Source organism: Ictalurus furcatus, chromosome 23 (assembly GCF_023375685.1).
Source record: "Ictalurus furcatus strain D&B chromosome 23, Billie_1.0, whole genome shotgun sequence".
Lineage (NCBI taxonomy): Eukaryota > Metazoa > Chordata > Actinopteri > Siluriformes > Ictaluridae > Ictalurus > Ictalurus furcatus.
Window position 1 is genome coordinate 2,132,898 of NC_071277.1, and position 20,627 is coordinate 2,153,524.

The window sequence follows — 20,627 nt, forward strand, 5'->3', positions numbered from 1 at the left end:
CAAAATTCCTTTTGAGACCGTTCAGTGGTGGCTGAAAGTTGGAGGTTTCATCCAATGTCTCGTTCCCTTCTCAGGGAACAGGGTTACATGCATAACCCAGATGTATGTTTGTTTCACCTCCTGCTGTTGGGTCAGTTCACAGTCAAATAACTTTCTCCCTGCAAGCAAATTTCGCCAGCGTTTGCTTGGAAACGGACCAAGACCACCTCACTCAGACACTTTCAGACCGGTTATTTTGGTCCTCACTCAAGTGCCACCGATGAGTTCTCACCTGCTCAAACAAGCCACATTAAATGGGAAACATGCCAGAAGCATCAACATTGTGCTTTGAATTGATGTGGAAATGATTGGAGTATATCTGCATCCTATTGATATTGCAGATTGTGGATGTGAAATGTAAACGTATGTTATCTTGTCCAAGTCCTTTTCCCAAGTCAGTTCCATAAACAAAGTAGCTTCAGCTACCGCAGTTTAAATAGAATTTTTTTGCCATTTCGATGCAGATATGAACAAACGTCCTTTAATTATGGCTTACATCCTAAATGTAATAGATATATTTAGCATGATCTATCACAGTGCCGACATACAAGCGGGTGCTTTTAAAACTTGGTTTTATATTGAATATTCAGAGTTTTCTCTTTGATCTCTCATGAACTAAATATCTCAAGTAGTCAAAAATACAATTTGTCCCACAGGATCGAACTGCACCTATCACTGTTTGGATTATGGATTATGACTATGATTCTTGGATTCACCATAATAAACCTTTAATGAAACCCTGTGTAGGATAAGCTGTACAGAAAATGGATGGGATGGATATTATTAAAGATTTTAATAGCCTTTTCTGAGTCAGCAACATTAATTAAAAAAAAAAAAAAAAAAAAAAGGATCTTTAATTACAGGTTTAATTGAAGTGTGTTCTCTGATCTTCAGTGGAGTGCGAAATGTGTGTTTGTTCATTTTTGGACATTTTGAATTTAAAAGGAATTGTCATATGCCCAGTGTAAAATCCGCTGACTACTTCTTGTGGCATCATAAAGAACATGTCTGGCGTTAATAAAGTGAATTAATTTCACCGTAGTTACTGAATAATTTAGAGGCACTACGGAGTAATATGCTTTAAAATGAATCACTGAGAAGGGAAGAATGGGAAAGGAAAAAATTTGAACATTTCTCCTCAGCAAATGTGCCTTAGAGATATTAAGTTCACATGCGCTCAGTCTGGGCCCTGATGACAGGGCCGACCACTCAGGAGTACAGTTCTCTTTTTAACTTCAGATTCAAGCTAGGAGCTATTTAGTGGGGTCAGGAACTCTGAGTCGACTGCAATGAGTTTACTTTTCTGTTGTTGTTTTTGTTGAAAACTATATGTGCCTGTGTGTGAAGAGGCATCCTGTACAAGTTTAATCTTAAAACCAGCAGTGTCCTGTGCAGTTCCATCATAAAGCCACGAAAAACAATATGCTCGTATTACAATCCTGTGACCTTCACTGCAGTGTCACTAATTGAAGGGGAAAGGCCAGATCTATTTCCATTAAATACCGTATATGTAGCTTTTGGATGTGTAAATTCTACAACTTGAATGTGAAGCTACTTTTCAAATGTGCTGTTTTGGATGTGAACGATCTGACGTTTAGTTTAGTGATTTGTTTAATGCAGAATCACAATGCTGTCAGTGCCTATTTACATACACTCATATTTCATCCAATGTACCAAATGTGGTTGAGGTGTGTGTGTGGGTTTGTTTTTTACAGACGGAAGTCCATACACATGGTGGGTTGGCAGAGGTAATGAAAAGCACTTCTACTGGGGTGGTTCGGCACCAGGAATCAAGAAATGCGCCTGTGGAATCGAACGCAATTGCACAGACTCCAAATTCCACTGTAACTGTGATGCTGATCACAAACAGTGGTGAGTGAATTCACTGTTTAACACATCTCATAGTGGTTCACCCTTTTTTTTTGTGCGTCACCAAATTAAGACGGGGTTTCACATGGTAGCTAAAACCAGGTTGGATTAAGAAGGGACATGGGAAGCCATTGTACATTGGATTGGATTGCATATGAATCGCAAATGCCAATGATAGGTTAATGTTGATTTGAAAAAAAATATATAAATAAAATAAAAATGCTATCTCTGACATTCAAACTCAAAAATTTCAGGTATCACGTTAACTGAATGCATTGCGTCGTCTCAATGTGAGACTACCCATAGATTTTTGGCTGCTTTCTACTCCATAGGGAAATTCTCCCATGCACCCATAGGGAGCATTTCATTCTGCAGAGTAGTGATATAGGACACTTCGCTGCAAGGGATAAACGGTACATGCAAAGTGGTCCCCAGTATAAAGGAAATTCCAAATAAATCTGGAGTTGTTCATGGTCTGGTTAGGTCTCAGGTATTTTTTTTTTTTTTTCAGGCTATTTTTTTTCTTTTTTTTCCACTCCCTTATGACACTGAGCAGTCTTTACCTGTTGTCCCTCACATTCTGAGGGCAGACCTTCCTCTCCAGGGGTGGCGCTTAGAGACAATGCAGGAGGCTCCACTCCCAAGTGGTGGATAAAATATGGGATTGATTTGGCAAGTCAGACATCAATCTCTTTGCATCGCAAAGAAAACATGCTTGTATGCATTTCCTCCAGTGAAACCGATCCTTCCCACATTGGAGAGGGAGCGTCAGGATCCTTCCCACATTGGAGAGAGAGCATCTCACATACTAGTGGCTACATAATAGTATCAAGGAAATAAAGGTATGCTCAATTAAACAATGAAAAAAGTGAGAAAGTTAGTTCTATCTCAGAATGAATGCCATGTGGTTCACCCACATTGAGAGCTGTAGCAAATTTACCTGCTAAAATATCAAACCTTAGATCTAAAGGCATTGCCACTATTCAGAATGTGAAGACATCCTCTGTGAGAGAACTTGCCCTTTATAAGTGCAGATGTTTGAGCAGTGACAAAAAAGACCTTGTGCCTTTCCAATGCAATTGCAAATATGCAATACTTCTCATGTCTGTTCTTAGCAATATAGACTATTAGATTTTGAATTGGGACACTGTGAACTGAACGGCAAACATTGTGCTGCCATCCCTGCCATTACATATAGGTCAAAATTATCCACCGTGTTTATCATATCAGACAGAGATTTCTAGATTTCTAGTGCACTGTTGTGAGTGCTCAGCAGGAAGAGAAGATTGTTTACTGCTGTGCTACATTAATGTGCGCATTTTAAACTCAGGAATGTGTTGGTTTTGGTGTCCCACAGGCTGAGAGTCAGACTTTAAACTATCATCGTGTATCAAAGGAGTGCCCATGCACTGATTCCACTGTGGGAGTAATTACTTACTCCGACTGTGGAAGCATGGGAAATAACACTATCTAACTGTTAAATTATGCCATTAACCCTTACTCACACGCTTCCTTTGGGGTTTATAAGTAGACAATAAAAGTTAAATTAATGTGCATCATAGTTACTATTTAATTTTCTATTATACCCAATGCATTACAACTTTACATTTGTTTGAAATACGTCATTGAACTACAACACCCATAAGCCATTGCGTGTCACATGCTCTCTGCATGCACGATGTCCATGACCATGAGCACCTGAATCACGTTGGTGTCTAATTGCCAGTTATACAAGTCACGTATTGTATAGCAATCGTTGTCAGTCTTTAGTTGTTGTCACTCTTCTCTTGTGTTATGGTCATGTTGTCTAGCCTTGTTGTCTCTTTTTCATGTTTCCTAGTCTGTGTGTCTCATCTGTCTCACTGTAAATAAACATTTACCTGCACTTGCATCTGTCTCCTCTACCATTTCTGACAAATGGATCCAACAGGTCATGTCCTATTTCATCAGATGATCTAGAGGTCACTAATGGTCCAATTACAGCACTTTCCTTTGTTTAATGTTATTTATTTATGATGGTGCAGCAACATCTTACAAAGCTGTTCAAAATATTGGCTTTATTTGGTTGGAACTATACACTGGTCACAGACAGATTGCTATTACGACCATTAATATTTAAAAAAAAAATAAAAAATACACCCACCGGCCACTTTAATAGGAAAATCTGTACCCCTGCTCATTTACGCAGTTATCCAATCTGAAGCAGGGACCTGTCTTGGAACAGTATAGGTGGGCAAGAGGCGGACACACTGTCCAACCAACCATTCATGCGCATGCTCTGACTCCAGAGTCTCTAATGTGCAGGTGCTGGCTCTGATTTCCGGGATGCAAAGATACACATTGGAAGTAAATGGTGCCATGTTGTTAACTCTTATATGCAGTCACTGGTTTCAGCACTACTTATAAAATCCAGAGCTTTAGGTTGTAGGTTCCTGTTCTAACCATGTATATTATGTATATTATTTAGCCATGAATGTGGGCAATTAGCCAAAATTTATACAGTGTGTCTTAAATAGCCTCAATAGTACATAATGGATGATGATATTAAAACATATATGTATGTATTAAACATAACAGGTATGTTTAATGCTTCATAGAATGAATGTTTGTTTTCTTAATAGTGTCATATATCAGAGAAGGAACTCTGAACTACAGTTCCCAGCAGCCACTGCATCATGGTCACGTGACCACCTGCACCGGAATCACTTTTCTGTTAATGCACACTCATGTACATAGCCACTGTTTGGACTGCATTCCTCGTCTTTGCCGTTGTCTCTGTAGCCGTGTTTTGTTCTTTAGTTTATGTTTAAGCTTTGCCACAGTGTTTTGCCCCATAGTCCTGGTGTCTTTTTGTATTTTGTTTAGTTCATTAAACTTTCAAATCTGCACTTGCATCCGTCTCAACCTACATAACGTGACAAATAGACGCATTCATATTTGTTCCCTGTGATTTTCTGTTGTTGCACGTACTGCATTTCTGCTGTTAAAAGGTCATGTGGATACACAAAATGGAGCCTCTAAAGATATACACTATTAGACAATTATAGATGTCACAAAAATTGTTCTACTGTAATTACAGTTATATACAAAATCATTTTAATAGTGAAAAGGGGCAGTTTGAGTTTGCAATATTAAACAATGGAGTCAAAACTCATGTACATTCCTGGTAGCTGTCATCAGTTTCCATTAATGTAGCATTTTCCTTCTTCACAGGCGAGAGGACTCGGGGCTTCTGGTATATAAGGACCACTTACCTGTGAGTCAGGTGGCTGTAGGAGATACAAATCGAGTCGGATCAGAGGCCAAGCTCACTGTGGGAGCTCTGCAATGTTATGGAGACCGTGAGTTAATTTCTCTACATTTTAAATGCATTAAAACACATTCTATTGTGTGAAAAGCTGAATAGGGACATTTGAGTCCTTGCACATCACATCAGCATTGAAGTGCAAGGACTCAGATGAAGAGGAGGATATTAACTGAGTCAGTAAAAAAAAAAATTAATAAGGTTCTAAAAATCTTTGTTCATGTTACACTTTTGCATTTTGGATCAAAATCACTTTTCTATAGAAACTTGCTGTAGTTAAGAATGGCTAAATGTGAATATTTAACCAAAGACCTGTATTTATAATAAAATCAAATTGTTAATAAATGTACTATAAAACTATGAAAAGTATTGCAAAAAAAATAAATAGGTAATAAAAAATAATTAAGTCTTTTAGTTCAAGTTTAACTAGTATATATTTAACTTGAACTTACTCTTCAAAAGCTTGTAGAGATTACAAGTAGTATAATAAAAAAAAAAATCTCTTCCACCAGTTAAGATACAAGTAATTACAGTATAGAGATTAACAGCGTGCCTGACTCAGCTGAACGAAGGACTCTTGATGTGCAACACTACTTCAGGACATTAGCAAAATATGCCAGAGTGAAACAATTCAAAGCTTTAAATGTCGTAAGCAGGACTTTGTAGTTCTTAAAAGCCAGCCACACTCACTTGAATAAGACTGGACTAATAAAGCAAGAATTTCTTTTCCGGTTATGGACATGGGCTGCTGCGTTCTGAAATAGCTTAAATTTCCGTAAAGAGACAACAGCTGGCCAGCGTCCGTGGCTTCCAGCTCTGTAAGTGTTTTGGAGCTCAAGCACACCCAATATTTCAGAAGAAAACTTATTATTTAGGCCAATTTGAACATATACACTAATCACTGTTCTTTGTTATGGAAGACCCATGATGGAGAATAATGATATTAGTATTAACTAGGGCTGTACAATTAATCAAATATCGATCATGATTACGATTTTGACTGCCCACGGTTAAATGAACATGATTGACTGCGATATTGCCGTTTAAAGTTCGCTTTATAGAAAACTCCACTGCAGATCAAATCAAGTGCTTCCTAAATTTGCAGCCAATTACCATAGAGCGGCGCAGGGATGACGTCATTTTGTAGTGCCAAAACCTAGAAATGGGAGTAGCATTTTAGCGCTCGAGCTGCCAGTTTCGCGGCGAGCTCCAGCGCTTGCGCGAGGAGGAATCATGATACTAGCATGATGCTAAATGGCACTACAGAGGTTGTTGGACATTAAACCTCATCATGCCGAACAGGGAAAAACTTTGCAGATAAACTCAGGGCTCTACAGTGCGACCATTTCACTCACGTTTGCGATGAAAAGTATTTTGTGCGACAGTGAATAAATGTTTATTTGCACCGGTGCCTCGCTCGCTACCGGCATCTAAAGCCTGTGTAAAATCATGCCTATTTATAGGCCTGCTGTGATCAGGTGACGTGGCAATTAAGCGCGTCGCGTGATATACATACGGCATCTGTGGACCGCGCCGTCAGCCTTATCATCTTCAGCGAGACTGCATGTCAGTTGTTTGTGTAAAGAAACAAAAAGACGCTTCATTTCCTCTCTATTTTCTCAAAATCTCTGGACTTTTCTATCCCTTTAAATAAAGAGAAGAAAAAAAGAATGAGCCAGAGAGAAAAGTATGAGTGAGAGAATTCAGGAAGTGTGTTACACCATGCTCCCGTTTCATCACGGGGGAGGAGTGCACACTTTCTGTGTGAAGTGTCTAGGGATGGATAAATCAATCATTTTTTTATATAAAGGACAAAAGTTTGTATCCCCCAGGAGGTTTTGATGTGTCTATATTTTGCAGTCATTCTACAAATACCGAGAATTATGTGATTGTTAAAAATGAAATGTGTGAGTATTCTGTAGCAAACTGCCAAAATCGACAACAATAAAAAAAAAGTTAGAATAGTGTTGCCTTGACCTTTAAGACCTGAGAAGGAGTATATGTGGTCTGTCTCAGTTTAAACAAATGCCAAAAAGAATGGAGAAAGATTCACGGAGTAACTCGGTAAGAAGAGAAGAGAATACTGAAGCCGGTGGCAGTTTTAATGGCAAAGTTTAGGCATAGAAGTTATTAAAGAAGGAAAAGAGCTAGCTCAGGAATAATATATGTGCTTTTTATGTGTGAAAGCACAGTGCATTTTAAAATGGTGGTTATTTTCAACACCAACCGCAATGTGAATCCCTACAGCTGCCAGACCGGAAACAAGAGCACAAGCACGGTGCCTAATCATCCCACTGGTTTCATCACTGCATGAAATGTGTTTTCATGCCTCATTATTCCTGTTAATTGCTTTGGGCTCATTATTCAGATTAGCTGCAGTCACCTGTTTGGCAAGAGTGTAAGGCGAAATTCTTCCAGTACGTTTTCCACTTTCACTTTTTTTTTTTTACCCCTTTCACACCTGTGGCTCAGCTTGGCAGAAAATAAGGACAAAATAATTTCCGATCATGCAAAGCCATGTTGGAGAATCAGTCTTCCTTACATGTCTGAACTCTCCTCCCTCCTGTGCACCTAGGTGTTGCAGCCATGTTATACATTATACATAAAGCCAATGAAATCCTCTTAGAGGAGAGCTGAGTCTGTAGAGATTTTAAATATGGTCCTATGTGCTTCAAAGGACTACATGAAAAACGGCAGTGCTGAATTAGTGGATGAAACTGTTATTGTGTATTCACCACCTTAATTATTTTTGAAGCTGAGTTGGGAAGAGAGTGGTCCAATGTGCAGATTAATGCTTGAAGCCTTACTATGGCGATGCACAGTCTCATATTTCTGGACCTTCCAAAACGGTTTCTCAGTTTTTTTGGATTATGGACAGTCACATGAATTTTGTACCTAATGTAAATTTATTTAGAACTATAAATAACAGCAGAATACTTCATTTTGCTCTGATTACTAGACTGATATATAATTATGTATACTCAATCGCCACTGTATTAGAAGCACTTGTACCCCTACTCATTCATACGAGTATCCAATGAGCCAGTCATGTAGCATCAGCACGGTGCGTAAAATCATGCAGATACAGGTCAAGAGCTTCAGTTAAGGTTCACATCAAACATAAGAGTGGGGGGAAATGTGATCTCATTGACTTTGACTGTGGCATGTTTATTGTTGCCAGACTGTCTGGTTTGAGTATTTCAGAGACTGCTGATCTCCTGGAATTTTCACACATGAGAGTCTCTTGAAAATGGGGCGAAACCAAAAAAAAATCTACTGAGCACCAATTCTGCAAACTGAAACACCTTTTCGATGAGAAAGGTCAGGGGACAATGGACAGACTGGTGACACAAATAAGCACTCTGGTGAGCAGAAAATCATCTCAGAACGCACAACACATCAAACCTAAGGACGAGGCAGACGGGTTACAACTAGAGATTACTAGACATTAGAGGTATTGGCCTATAAAGGCGATTTTTCACGTCATCGGTCATCGGCCGATAGTTTAAAAACATCCGATGGTCAGGGCTGATTATATCCTGTCAATCAAAAGAGGGCAGGAGAACACGTTGTATTCATGCTGTGTGTAAAGAAGATATCTCTTGTGTGGAATTACTTTGAATTGGATGACAATGACGACAAAACTGCAGTTTGTAAGCTCTGCACTGCATGTTAATGAACGAGTGCTTTTACACCGGACGCCGCAGCAGTGAAGCGGGAGTTTTGGCGTCGAGTCTAATTTATTTATTTTTGCCGCGCTGTTCGAGCTGCTCCCGCTGAATCAAAGCGCCAGCACACTGTTGAAAGATTTAAATGGAGATCAGTTGACCAAAAAAGGTATATATTGCACAGAAAAATAGACTTTGTCGAGTAGTATATTTCATATCCAGTTAATGTTAATGAGTTAATATCATCAAAAAAAAAAAAGTTTATATTATATAGTAGAAATGCTTTTGTTTGTGGTGAGTGAATGTGAGCCTAACAGGAGGGTTTTTTTTTTATTTTTTTTTTTAGAATTCAGTCAATGTTCATATGAATTAATAACACTGAATAAGTTAAGAAATCTTAATTGAATCCTCAGAATTGAGTTCATGTGTTAATGTTAATTTGAGTGATGTGTTTTCTGTTTATGAGACCAGTTACTGTCAAACAACATGTTGAAATTATGACAATAAAGTTTTTATTTGCATTTCCTTCGGAATTCTGGAATAAATTATTATTAATTTCAAAGAAGGTATAAAAGGCAGAGCCACCAAACTATCGGTATCGGCATCAGGCGATATCACTCTATCGGTATCGGCTGAGAAATGTAGTATCGGTGCATCTCTAGTTACGACAGCAGAAGACCACACTGGGTTCCACTTCTTTCAGCCAAAACCAGGAATATGAGATTGGAAAAACATCGCCTTCTTCCGGTCTTCAACTGTCCAGTTTGTGTCTGCTGAGCTGCTGCTCATCGGATGTTTTTGCTTTTTATGCTAGAGATTGTATGTTTGATGAAAACATTAACTGAAGCTCGATCTGTACAGGTGTTCATAATAAAGTGGCCAGTGATTGTAAGTAATGGACTTGATAGATTGTGGTTATATCACTCTTCACATGCTCACTCTTGACACTCTCCAACAAGTAGGTTGGAGAAGGACTGACTTCCAGCAGCTGCTTTTACTGAATCCAGTCAAATGTACATCTCTCTGTGCAAACTTCCTGGATTTGTTGGACGTATCATGTGATCTAACTGTCCAATCAGAATAGAGAAAACTAATACAAGAATTACCTAAGTAGATTTTTACTTACATTTTTAGACTTTTTATTTAGATTTTTTTTTTGTTGTTGAAATTTTAGTGGTATAGGCATCAAATATTTTAACATAAAATAATTAAATAAATAATTGGACTACCGGTATATGCTAAAACAATGTCATTAAATGGCAAATGTCACATTTTGATGCAAGTAAATTCATATTACTTAAAGTTAACACGTTGACATATATACAGACACAAAACGATGACAACAATCTGCAAAAATGGAGACTATAACACCTTTATTTTCAAATGATTGATGATTTTTCTACAGTTCTAAATCAGCTTGTCTCCTGAAAAGTCTGTTACACTTGATGGAGATAAAACCTCAAACTAGCATGCCTAAATATACTTTACCAGTATTTTAGCCAATGTGCACCATTACGTTCCAATGAAGGACAATTATTATTAATTTATGATAGCTGTTCAGATTTAGAGTTCATTTGTCTCATTTGTCCTTAAAGACATAAAAGTTAAAGATTTAGCATTCACCGATATGAGAAATATAAGATGATTTATGGCAGTGTCACTTTAGTATAATTAGGGTAAAGTAATTTCCAGCTAGGTACCGTAATTAATTTTCATGAATGGCTGAGAGATTGAATAAAGATAGCAAACAAATGATAATTTAATATGACTTAATGATGCTGAACATATGGGCTTCAGTGGGTTTCGATGGGCTTTCTGTTTGGAAAATTGAGATCAATAATCCTGTCAGTAATTAAGTAATATAATATCACCATTTTGCATTCTTAACCTTAGCATCAGGTAGGAATTACGAAAGAATCTCTCAGCAGTGGTTTCTGTGAAGGTTCACAGATACGTAAAATAAATCACATTCAATGTATTTGACATTTTACAGCTGACTAGTTTCTACGAGTGACTAATAAGATGTCTGGTGCTCAGGATGGAATTACGCTTCTCATTATTAAATAATTAGCATTTGGTTTGTATCAAGACGTTTATTGACAAAGTGAGTCACGTTGCTGATTGCAGTCATCATCTTGTTTGCAAATTTGTTACAGCATTAGTAATAGATTTGTAAGTTTGAGGTACACTGAAAACCCCAACAAGTTGACTGTACTCAATTCATTTAATAAATTTGTTCCCTCAGTTTAATTGAGTAATGGGGTCTCCTAAAACTCGCATATTTAAGTTCACTTAACTAGGTGCTCGTATAGTTTACTTTATAATTTACTGAAAGGGAATCAATCTCGGGTTGTGGTGGTGAGAGCACCACATGATAGCACCACATGCTAGCCACTAGTCTACCAGGGAACCTATGTGCTTAACTAATTAACACTTTTTAGAAAAAAAGTAACTTTACAAGACAGCCTCTACTTGATTGCCATTTCTTTGTAAACACACACAGAGTCGTCTCCCACTCGTGATGAACAGATGAGACGGAGAGGATTATCTACTACTTAGTGCATTAGTTCCCTTGTTGCCAGGCAGAACTCCTTGCATGGCCAATCACATCGAAGATAGACCAGAGTGATCTATCCATCCATCCATCCATCCATCCATCCATCTTCTACACCACTTTATCCTTTTCAGGGTCACGGGGAACCTGGAGTCTATCCCAGGGAGCATGGGGCACAAGGCGGGGTACACCCTGGACAGGGTGCCAATCCATCGCAGGGCACACAATCACACACACACACTCACACACCCATTCATACACTACGGACACTTTGGACATGCCAATCAGCCTACCATGCATGTCTTTGGACTGGAGGAGGAAACCGGAGTACCCCGAGGAAACCCCCGCAGCACAGGGAAAACATGCAAACTCTGCATACACAGGGCCACGGTGGGAATCGAACCCCGACCCTGGAGGTGTGAGGCGAACCTGCTCAGAGTGATCTATTTCAATAAATAATGATTTTGAGTTCATAACACTTTTAAACAAAGTTTAAAAAAAAAAAACATTTTTGAGTCCAAAACACATTTTAAGTAATGCTTCGTCATGATTACGTGATTGTTTAAGTAAACACAACATTAGGGTTTACAGTGAGTCATGTGGACTTGTAGAGGATGTAAAGTAAAATTTTTATATTTTTTGATATACTCTATATCCTGTCAACAATCAGTCATGTAACGGTCGTTGACCAGTCTATCAACAATGTTTGATGTTCAACAATGATGTTTAGCAGAGGGGGTCATGGTGATTTAATGATTTGCCTCTCACTTCTGTGGATGGGGGTTCAAATCCTCCGTTTTCCTCCCCCAGTCCAAAGACATGTGTTGTAGGCTCACTGGAATTTGCAAATTGTCCGTAGTGTGCGATTGTGCCCTGCGATGGGTTGGCCCCGCCCTGTACCCTGGCCTACTTGGGATAGGCTCCAGGCTCCCCTGCAACCCTGTGTAGGATAAATAGTACAGAAGATGGATGGATGCTTAGTAGAGCAGCGGTATTCAACTAAATCTTGAGAAGGCCTAACTTGCTCATAAAGTTCTGGGGAGGCAACTAACATAACTGAATGGCAGCACCACTTTTAATGCTTAACCATTGATGGTTAGTTGATGGTTATAATTACGACATCAGTTTGAAGTGGCTGTGTTATGTTTCTCACTGGTGCTTTGTTACTTTTGACCAGCTCCATGGACTCTGGAGACATAAACAAATGCATTTCTTAATCTTTAAAACTCTGCTTTTGCTAGCAATCTTTTTTTAAACAATTTATTATGTTAAATGATGTTTCAAAATTTTATTATTATTTTTTTTTCATATGTTGATTGGGTCTACATATTTTTTGTTTTGGGAAAATATTTTGCTGGGTCCACATCCAGACCACAGTCTGCCAGGTGACGACCCCTGTTTGTCCATTTTCTGCCACTATATTTGGGTAGCCAGTTTATGGTTGTTGATTTTTAGTACGTTGTCTGTACTCTCAATGCCTCCGCAGTCCTATCACAAATTCAAATTCAGTTAATGGGGACCGTTGATGTTGATACCTTTTATGATATATTGTTGAAAGCTCAGTCGATAGGATTCATGACACTTTATAGGTTAGGTATTTAAAGTTGACTATTCAGTGTTACCAAAATTTCTTAATTTATTAAATGACTTTTCCTCATGCAGAAAAAAAGAGAAAAAATCATTTGAAAAAAATAAAAAACGCAATATTCTGCTGATAAGGATTACAATTCAGCCAATAAGTATCCAGTCGCAGTGAGTAAGTTAGTCCTGATCATCTAATTAGATCAAAGAAGATTTCCTTGATTCAGAACATAAATAGCAAGATTATTACATTTCCATTTCCTTGTATAACAGGCATTAGGCAATGCTTGAAGCTCTCCTAAGCTTTCCTGAGAGAGTATCTTCAAAGGTGTCTCATTTCCTCTGCTCAACACTGTCGAGAAAAAAAAAAAAAAAAAAATGGAATGCAAAATGGGCTGGTGCAAGAGGAGGAAATAAAACTCTCACTACTCAGCTGCTCTCACAGTTAGATCTCCTAATCAGTTTCCATTAAGCATGTGGGAACGTGCTCCATTATTGATGACAGTTTATGGACATCCTCTGATCCTGTGATTGACTCTTGTGTATGGAGCAATTCAGGCTACAATTTGTCACATGACTTAATTCCCAGTATCATTAACTCAGCTATACTGGATCGGATAAACCAGAATTAGCTTTTAGTACGACATCTATTTTCCTCACTGGAAGTGTCACTCTGTAAATAAACCTTAGTTTGGAGAAAGACTGTGTGTGTGTGTGTGTGTGTGTGTGTGTGTGTGTGTGTGTGTGTGTGTATTGTACCTTTTTTTTTTTTCTTTTTTTTTTGTCTGGATCTGCATATACTCTAAATCTTTTAGATTTGTCATGGCTTTTGTCTGCTCTTGACTTAAGTTTGAATACATTTTATTTAACCCACTTACAAGGTTGGTAAATTATAAAAGTAATAAAAACAAAATTAAAACATTATTATTATTATTATTGTTGTTGTTGTTGTTATAAAATATACAATATCTATCAAATTAGCACACACATTAACAGGCACATTTGTGTATAAGATTCCAACTTCATCCTGTGTGTTCTTCACATGCAAATTCTTCAAATCATGTTTATCCATATCCACAGTCTTCAATTAAAGAAGACCGGTCCTTTTTAGCATTTACATTCAGAAAACCTTTGCGCCTCTGCTTGCGGAAAGAAAAGCTCCTAAAAATAACTAGGAATATTTCATATATTCATCAAGTATGTATTGTTATTGTTCAAGCTAATCCCTGTCTACGCCATCTGTCACACGTCTCATTACCTTGGACAAAAATGTCCAGAATGTCAACACTAGATACCGCACAACATTATAGAAAGCCTGACCATTATTTATTATTTTTTACTATATGCTCCAAAGTGGATACAACAGCTTAGGTAAAGTCTTTGTCTTAGGGTGGGTTATAATTTTGAATTCATATTCATATATATTCACATACTTCATCTACAGTATATTCATGTCTTCTTACAGTAACGGGCAGAATTTAAACACTGCCGTTAGACTTCATTTATTACTGAATCTGAGGAAAACAAATTCAGTAAGTTGTTATTTTCACAGCACAGGAAAAGGTTATTGGTAATTGCACATGCACTACAGACACAGTGGATGTAGATTGGGTTGAAAAAACAAACACTGCAGTGTGTGTGCGTGTGTGCATATGTGTGTGTGTGTGTGTGTGTGTGTGTGTGAGTATTTCACTCTAATAAATGATTCTGTTCAGAGAGCGGACATTTCTTAGAGAGGCGTATGTTTAGCAGTGTGTGGAAGCTGTCTGAAATCTACAGATACCCACTAGCCATTACTGGTTATCTCGCAAGCTTTTTTTTTTCCTCAGTGGATTCAGAAGGAAGAGATGCCACGAGGCATCGTCCAAACTGAGAAAAACAGCAGCTGATAAGCTCTCAATAAAGTAAGACACACTCAGCTGGCTTAATGGATGACAGCCTCATAAATTATAACCTGAATTAAAGCTTAAATTGAAAGAAGATAGTGCCAGAGGTCCTTTTTGACTCCTAACTGAGGGAAAAAAAAAGTAGGATAAAGAGATCAGGTTTGTCTAGGAAACATATTCATATTTTCTCTTAAATATAAACACTTAAATCAGAGGCCTTTGTATCTACACTTTATATTTGCTGCTAGCTGTCCTGTTAATCATAGTACCATTCTCTAGTGAAAATAAAAATTTTGTAGTGCAAGTTTCGAGTTTTACTTTACTGCCTTGTGTCAAATAGCTGCATTAGCTGTACCTCTAGGGAGAAGGATGGTAACAAACAACCAGGGGTGGAAAACGTACTGAGAAATTATACTTATGTAAAAGTATACATAACGTGTCTTAAACGCTTACTCAATTAAACTGAATAAACTGAAAAGTCTTACTCGATTAAAAATGGAGGTATTCATGCAAGCGTACTCAGGTGAAAGTAAAACTATTGTTATGTTTAACTGCACTCCAGTATTAAAGCATAAAAAGTACATGTTTATGATGAAATTAAGTTCAAGTTATGTGAAAAGTACAGTACTATCTGAAACTGTTAGAAGATAATATTCATTTTAAAGCGGCTATGCTGATTTGCTTGAAAACATTCAGTCTCTTTAAGTTTGTTGGTTATATGCTATGTAGTTTGATAATGAATTAATCTGAAGTAAAATATTATGTAAATAAACAACATTTACAATTGTCTAGAATTTGACTTTTGGCAAATCATGAAATCCAGAATAAAAACAAACTGTGGCCCAGATTATTTGGTTTGTACGTGGCTTACATGCGGCATTGCTATGGTTGCTTGTGGCCCAGATCTGGCAAACAAGAGTGGACTGCCCAAGTGCCACCATTCCATGCTGTACATAGGCCAGAGAAAGGTGTCGGTTCTGGTCCGGATCTGGGCCAGAATTAAAATGAACTGTTGCCTAGATTTGAGCCAGTTCTGCTTTATTTGTTTTGTTCTTGGCCGACATGCGGCATTGCTCTGGCTTGCTTGTGGCCCAGATCTGGCAAACAGGAGCGGACCGCCCAAGTGCCATCATTCCATGTGGTATGTGGGCCGGATGAAAGTGTCAGGTGTGTGCCAGATCTGGGCCACAGCAATTTTGCTATCTGGGTAAAAGTTACAGTAGGCAAATTGGCTGTGAGAAACCTCACACAGCATGAATACATTCATTAGCTGGTTTGCTAAGCCACTGTTGACTCTGTTTAGATTTGGCAGGAAATGTGGTGTATATCAAATGCTATTATCTATTGTGGAATTCAGTCGAGCCCTTTGACACACTATCCCGTAACTTCCTTTTCAAAAGAAAATACATCAACGTACAGAATGATGGCCTGGCTCTGAAGCCATTTCATGGGCTCTTTAGCATACCTCTGAACTTCTAATCACTTAGTAATGAATGTCACTCAGGAAGAGATTTTCTATTGTATAAACCTCGGTACAGATTTATACTAGTTGTTGTTTGACCATCAGAATGGAACAGGAAGCTGTGGGAATGGGAATTTCAAGTTTATTAGCTCTGCCATGTCTGCTGTAACTTTTAATTGTTAGTACATTATGTATTATTTTTATGTTTGAAAAGATGACATATCCTATACTTATTGTCTTATTTGAGTTAATATTTCAACACTTTGTTCAAAGGGTGACCTTTTCTCGTGACGTACCATGGACAGTTGGGAGCATCTGCAGAACTTAGAACCTCAAATTATACGGTTGACCTTTTTCGGGGATGTGAAAGGAAAGAAGAACATTGACTTGTCATTAGCAGTGTCTGAGAAGCGCAGTTCTCCATTTTCTCTAAAGCCCTGAACTTTTAAATCCACAAAGGCAACCTCTCACATCTCTCTTTTGTTTTGCTTTTATGCTTAGGGGTCTTAAAGGTCAGTGCCTGTTTCTGAAATGACCAGCGATCTATAAGATCTATAACGATTCTTGGACATATACTGTAAACAAACATATATATGTAAACAAACACAGACAGATATCACTATTGGGTTAGGTATAAGGTATACTTGACCGAAACAGATTCAGAGTTGACTTATGTGCATGTAGTAAGGATTTAATAGCGAAATTGAACACATCTGTATTCAGACCTTAGATATAACACGAAACATGTGCATGCAGGGCACAATTGCACACAATTCTGTACTTGGATTAAAGCCCATTTTTCTTCTGTGATACCAGCTTGAGCGGTTTTTGCACTGTAGAAAATTATGGCAACTTTAAAGCTCTGACCTGCACTCATGTAATTTGCATATGAATTGGGAGTCTAGAAAATTGACTTCAGCAGCTGTGTAACCTGACCCTGAATCATTTTTGGACTAAAGTTGGTGACTCTGATTACATCCCACAATGCCTGTCAGACCCCTGGCACATTTTCATGTGTGGCCTCACTGTTTCATGTGTGAAATCCAAACATGGTGCTTGGTCTACCAGATCCACTGATATCATCACACATGTTGACTTTTTTTGATTAATGGGAATGATGTACATTCAGGTAATGTTGCACTGTCAGTAATGGCTTCTTTAATTACCATATATCAAGCTGCTCTTTGAGATATGAATACACCACGAGCATAAGATTTACACCAGCCTCTGGACCTCATTTATCAAGCTGGATATGGAAGGATTTGTGCATATTTCACTTGTAGGACCATTTTAATAAGAATTCGGTGTATATGAAAATCCCATAATTTCAGAAAGACTTAGTGCATCCGGAAAGTATTCACGGCGCTTCACTTTCCCCACATTTTGTTATGTTACAGCCTTATTCCAAAATGGATTCAATTCATCATTTTCCTCAAGATTCTACAAACAATACCCCATAATGACAGCGTGAAAGAAGTTTGTTTCAAATCTTTGCAAATTTATTAAAAATAAAAAACAAAAAAAAGCACATGTACATAAGTATTCACAGCCTTTGCTCAATACTTTGTTGAAGCACCTTTGGCACCAATTACAGCCTCAAGTCTGTGCTCACTGGGGCCGTCAATGCTGCAGAAATGTTTCTGTACCCTTCCCCAGATCTGTGCCTCGATACAACCCTGTCTCGGAGGTCTACGGACAATTCCTTGGACTTCATGGCTTGGTTTGTGCTCTGACATGCATTGTTAACTGTAGGACCTTATATAGACAGGTGTGTGCCTTTCCAAATCATGTCCAATCAACTGAATTTACCACAGGTGGACTCCAATAGAGTTGTAGAAACATCTGAAGGATGATCAGTGGAAACAGGACGCACCTGAGCCCAATTTTGAGTGTCATGGCAAAGGCTGTGAACACTTATGTACATGTGCTTTCTTTATTTTTTATTTTTAATAAATTTGCAAAGATTTCAAACAAACTTCTTTCATAATATATATTCAAATAATAATATAATGAATTTTATATATATATATATATATATATATATATAGTGCCCTCCACTCTGTCACGTAATTAACGTAACTGGGAATCTGTCTCTTCTAGAAGGTCATTAGTGTAGTAGCCAGTACTCATTTGTGCCTCATTTATTGTGTTTGGCTGACAGAGCTTGTAAAAGGTCAAATGCCAAGGTCTGATCCTTATTAGTTAGATATTGGACACGAAAGATTTGGCAGAGTCTGAAATTAGAAAGATGCTTGAAGTCAAGCCTAAAAGCAGTCATTGCAACTTTAAATTTTCATGCTTATTATTCTGTGTACTCTTAAACTTAAAGTATTGAAAATGAAAGATTGTATGAATGCTACAACTTGGAATAATAGTAACAGTGATAGGGTCACTAGACAACTAGTCAGTATTTAATAAAATGTATAGCCTATCATAAAGGCAAAAAAAATTTAAATAAAGGCCTGGCACCATAAGCAAAAATGGTGCTTTGCACCGAACTGTCAGTTTTCAGATTTTTTTTTTTTTTAAATGAATTTCCCCACTATAACTTTCATACATCCTGGGTGGGACATCATTCTGTCACAGGGCACCACGCACATGCATTCATTGTCATCTAGGGGCAAGTTAGAGTATCCAAACCAACTACCGGTATGTCTTTTTGAAGGTAGGAGGAAACCAGAGAACCCGGAGGAAACTCACATAGACAGAAAGAGAAAATGTGATGCTCCATGGTCAGGATCAAACTAGGGGTGCTGGAGCTGTGAGGCTGTGAGGCTGCACCATAGTTTGTGCGCTTGTTTGTTGGTTTGATTCTTATATTTTTATTTTTAGAGCAGCGACAGCATACATTCTATAAATGTACATTTATTGTGCAGATTTTTATTTAATTTTTTTAAATGGTCACCAATTACTAAGCGAAAATCATACATTAATCATATATTATATGACGGATTAAAATGTGGAAATGTTTTTAGACAAATATCACGTTGACTAAGAAGCCAACATGTGAGAGTTGAGAGAGAGAGAGAGAGAGAGAGCACAGTCACATGAAGAGTGGTGAGAGTGTCTTTTACCTCAGATGATCAAATCAAGTATGTTCTTATTGTAATTCTTCTATATAGCTTGTATACATTGGAACGAAATGTAGTTACTCCAGGAGCATGGTGCAACACATAAAAGCATGCTAGGCCACATAAAGAGCAAATACCCGACAGTGTGAGACGAGTGCAGGACAATTAATACACAGGATATTAAAAATACAGAACAAGGGCTGTAAACTATTGGAAGGGTCGCAGCAATAGGTGTATCTGTAGCAGTCATATGATTAGTGTTCCAAAATCAAAGTTATAGCATATTATTAGATCTGTTTATGGTAGTTTTAAACCATTACATAAAGGTTACTAATATAGAGGTGGACAGGGCGCTTGTTTGTTATAGCCATAGCTCAGGATAATACTTAGTCAGGATAAGATAATGCAGACTGAGAGAATATAGAGGTGACATCAGAGTTATTAAATACTCTTAAAATCGTTCGTGGTGTAAATATAATGATTTCTAATAGTCTGTAAGTGTTCACCTCTTTTATATCAAACATGGGATATTGTTATCAAACACAAAATGACCACTGAATCGGTGGGACTTCTGAAAACCCTGTCAGTCAGAATTCTAAAGGCTGCTACAATCAACAGTTTTGATGGTGTAATTTCTCATTTTTATATTTTATTTATTGCATATTAAGTTAAATTAAAATTAGCTTTCATTCATCCACGAGGTGAGATCTTGCATGGAGCCCCAGGCCGAGGGAGATCGACAGTTCTTTTGTGTTTCTTCCATTTGCGAATAATCGCACCAACTGTTGTCCCCTTCTCACCAAGCTGCTTGGCAATGGTCTTGTAGCCCATTCCAGACTTGTGTAGGTCTACAGTCTTGTCCCTGACATCCTTGGAGAGCTCTTTGGTCTTGGCCACGGTGGAGAGTTTGGAATCTGATTGATTGATTGCTTCTGTGGACAGGTGTCTTTTATACAGGTAACAAGCTGAGATTAGGAGCACTCCCTTTAAGAGTGTGCTCCTAATCTCAGCTCGTTACCTGTATAAAAGACACCTGGGAGCCAGAAATCTTTCTGATTGAGAGGGGGTCAAATACTTATTTCCCTCATTAAAATGCAAATCAATTTATAACATTTTTGACATGCGTTTTTCTGGATTTTCTTGTTGTTCTTCTGTCTCTCACTGTTCAAATAAACCTACCATTAAAATTATAG

The 20,627-nt window shown here is 37.9% G+C and overlaps 1 protein-coding gene across 1 annotated transcript in view; it reads left to right on the top strand.

Moving 5' to 3' along the window:
* The window catches only part of LOC128599390 (contactin-associated protein-like 2), a 145,889-nt gene that overhangs the window by 101,013 nt on the left and 24,249 nt on the right, over nt 1-20,627 (top strand). Inside the window, exons 14-15 of the mRNA XM_053610927.1 lie at nt 1,755-1,911; nt 5,122-5,249. Coding sequence (XP_053466902.1) covers nt 1,755-1,911; nt 5,122-5,249 — 285 coding nt within the window. The remainder of the gene's footprint in view (nt 1-1,754; nt 1,912-5,121; nt 5,250-20,627) is intronic.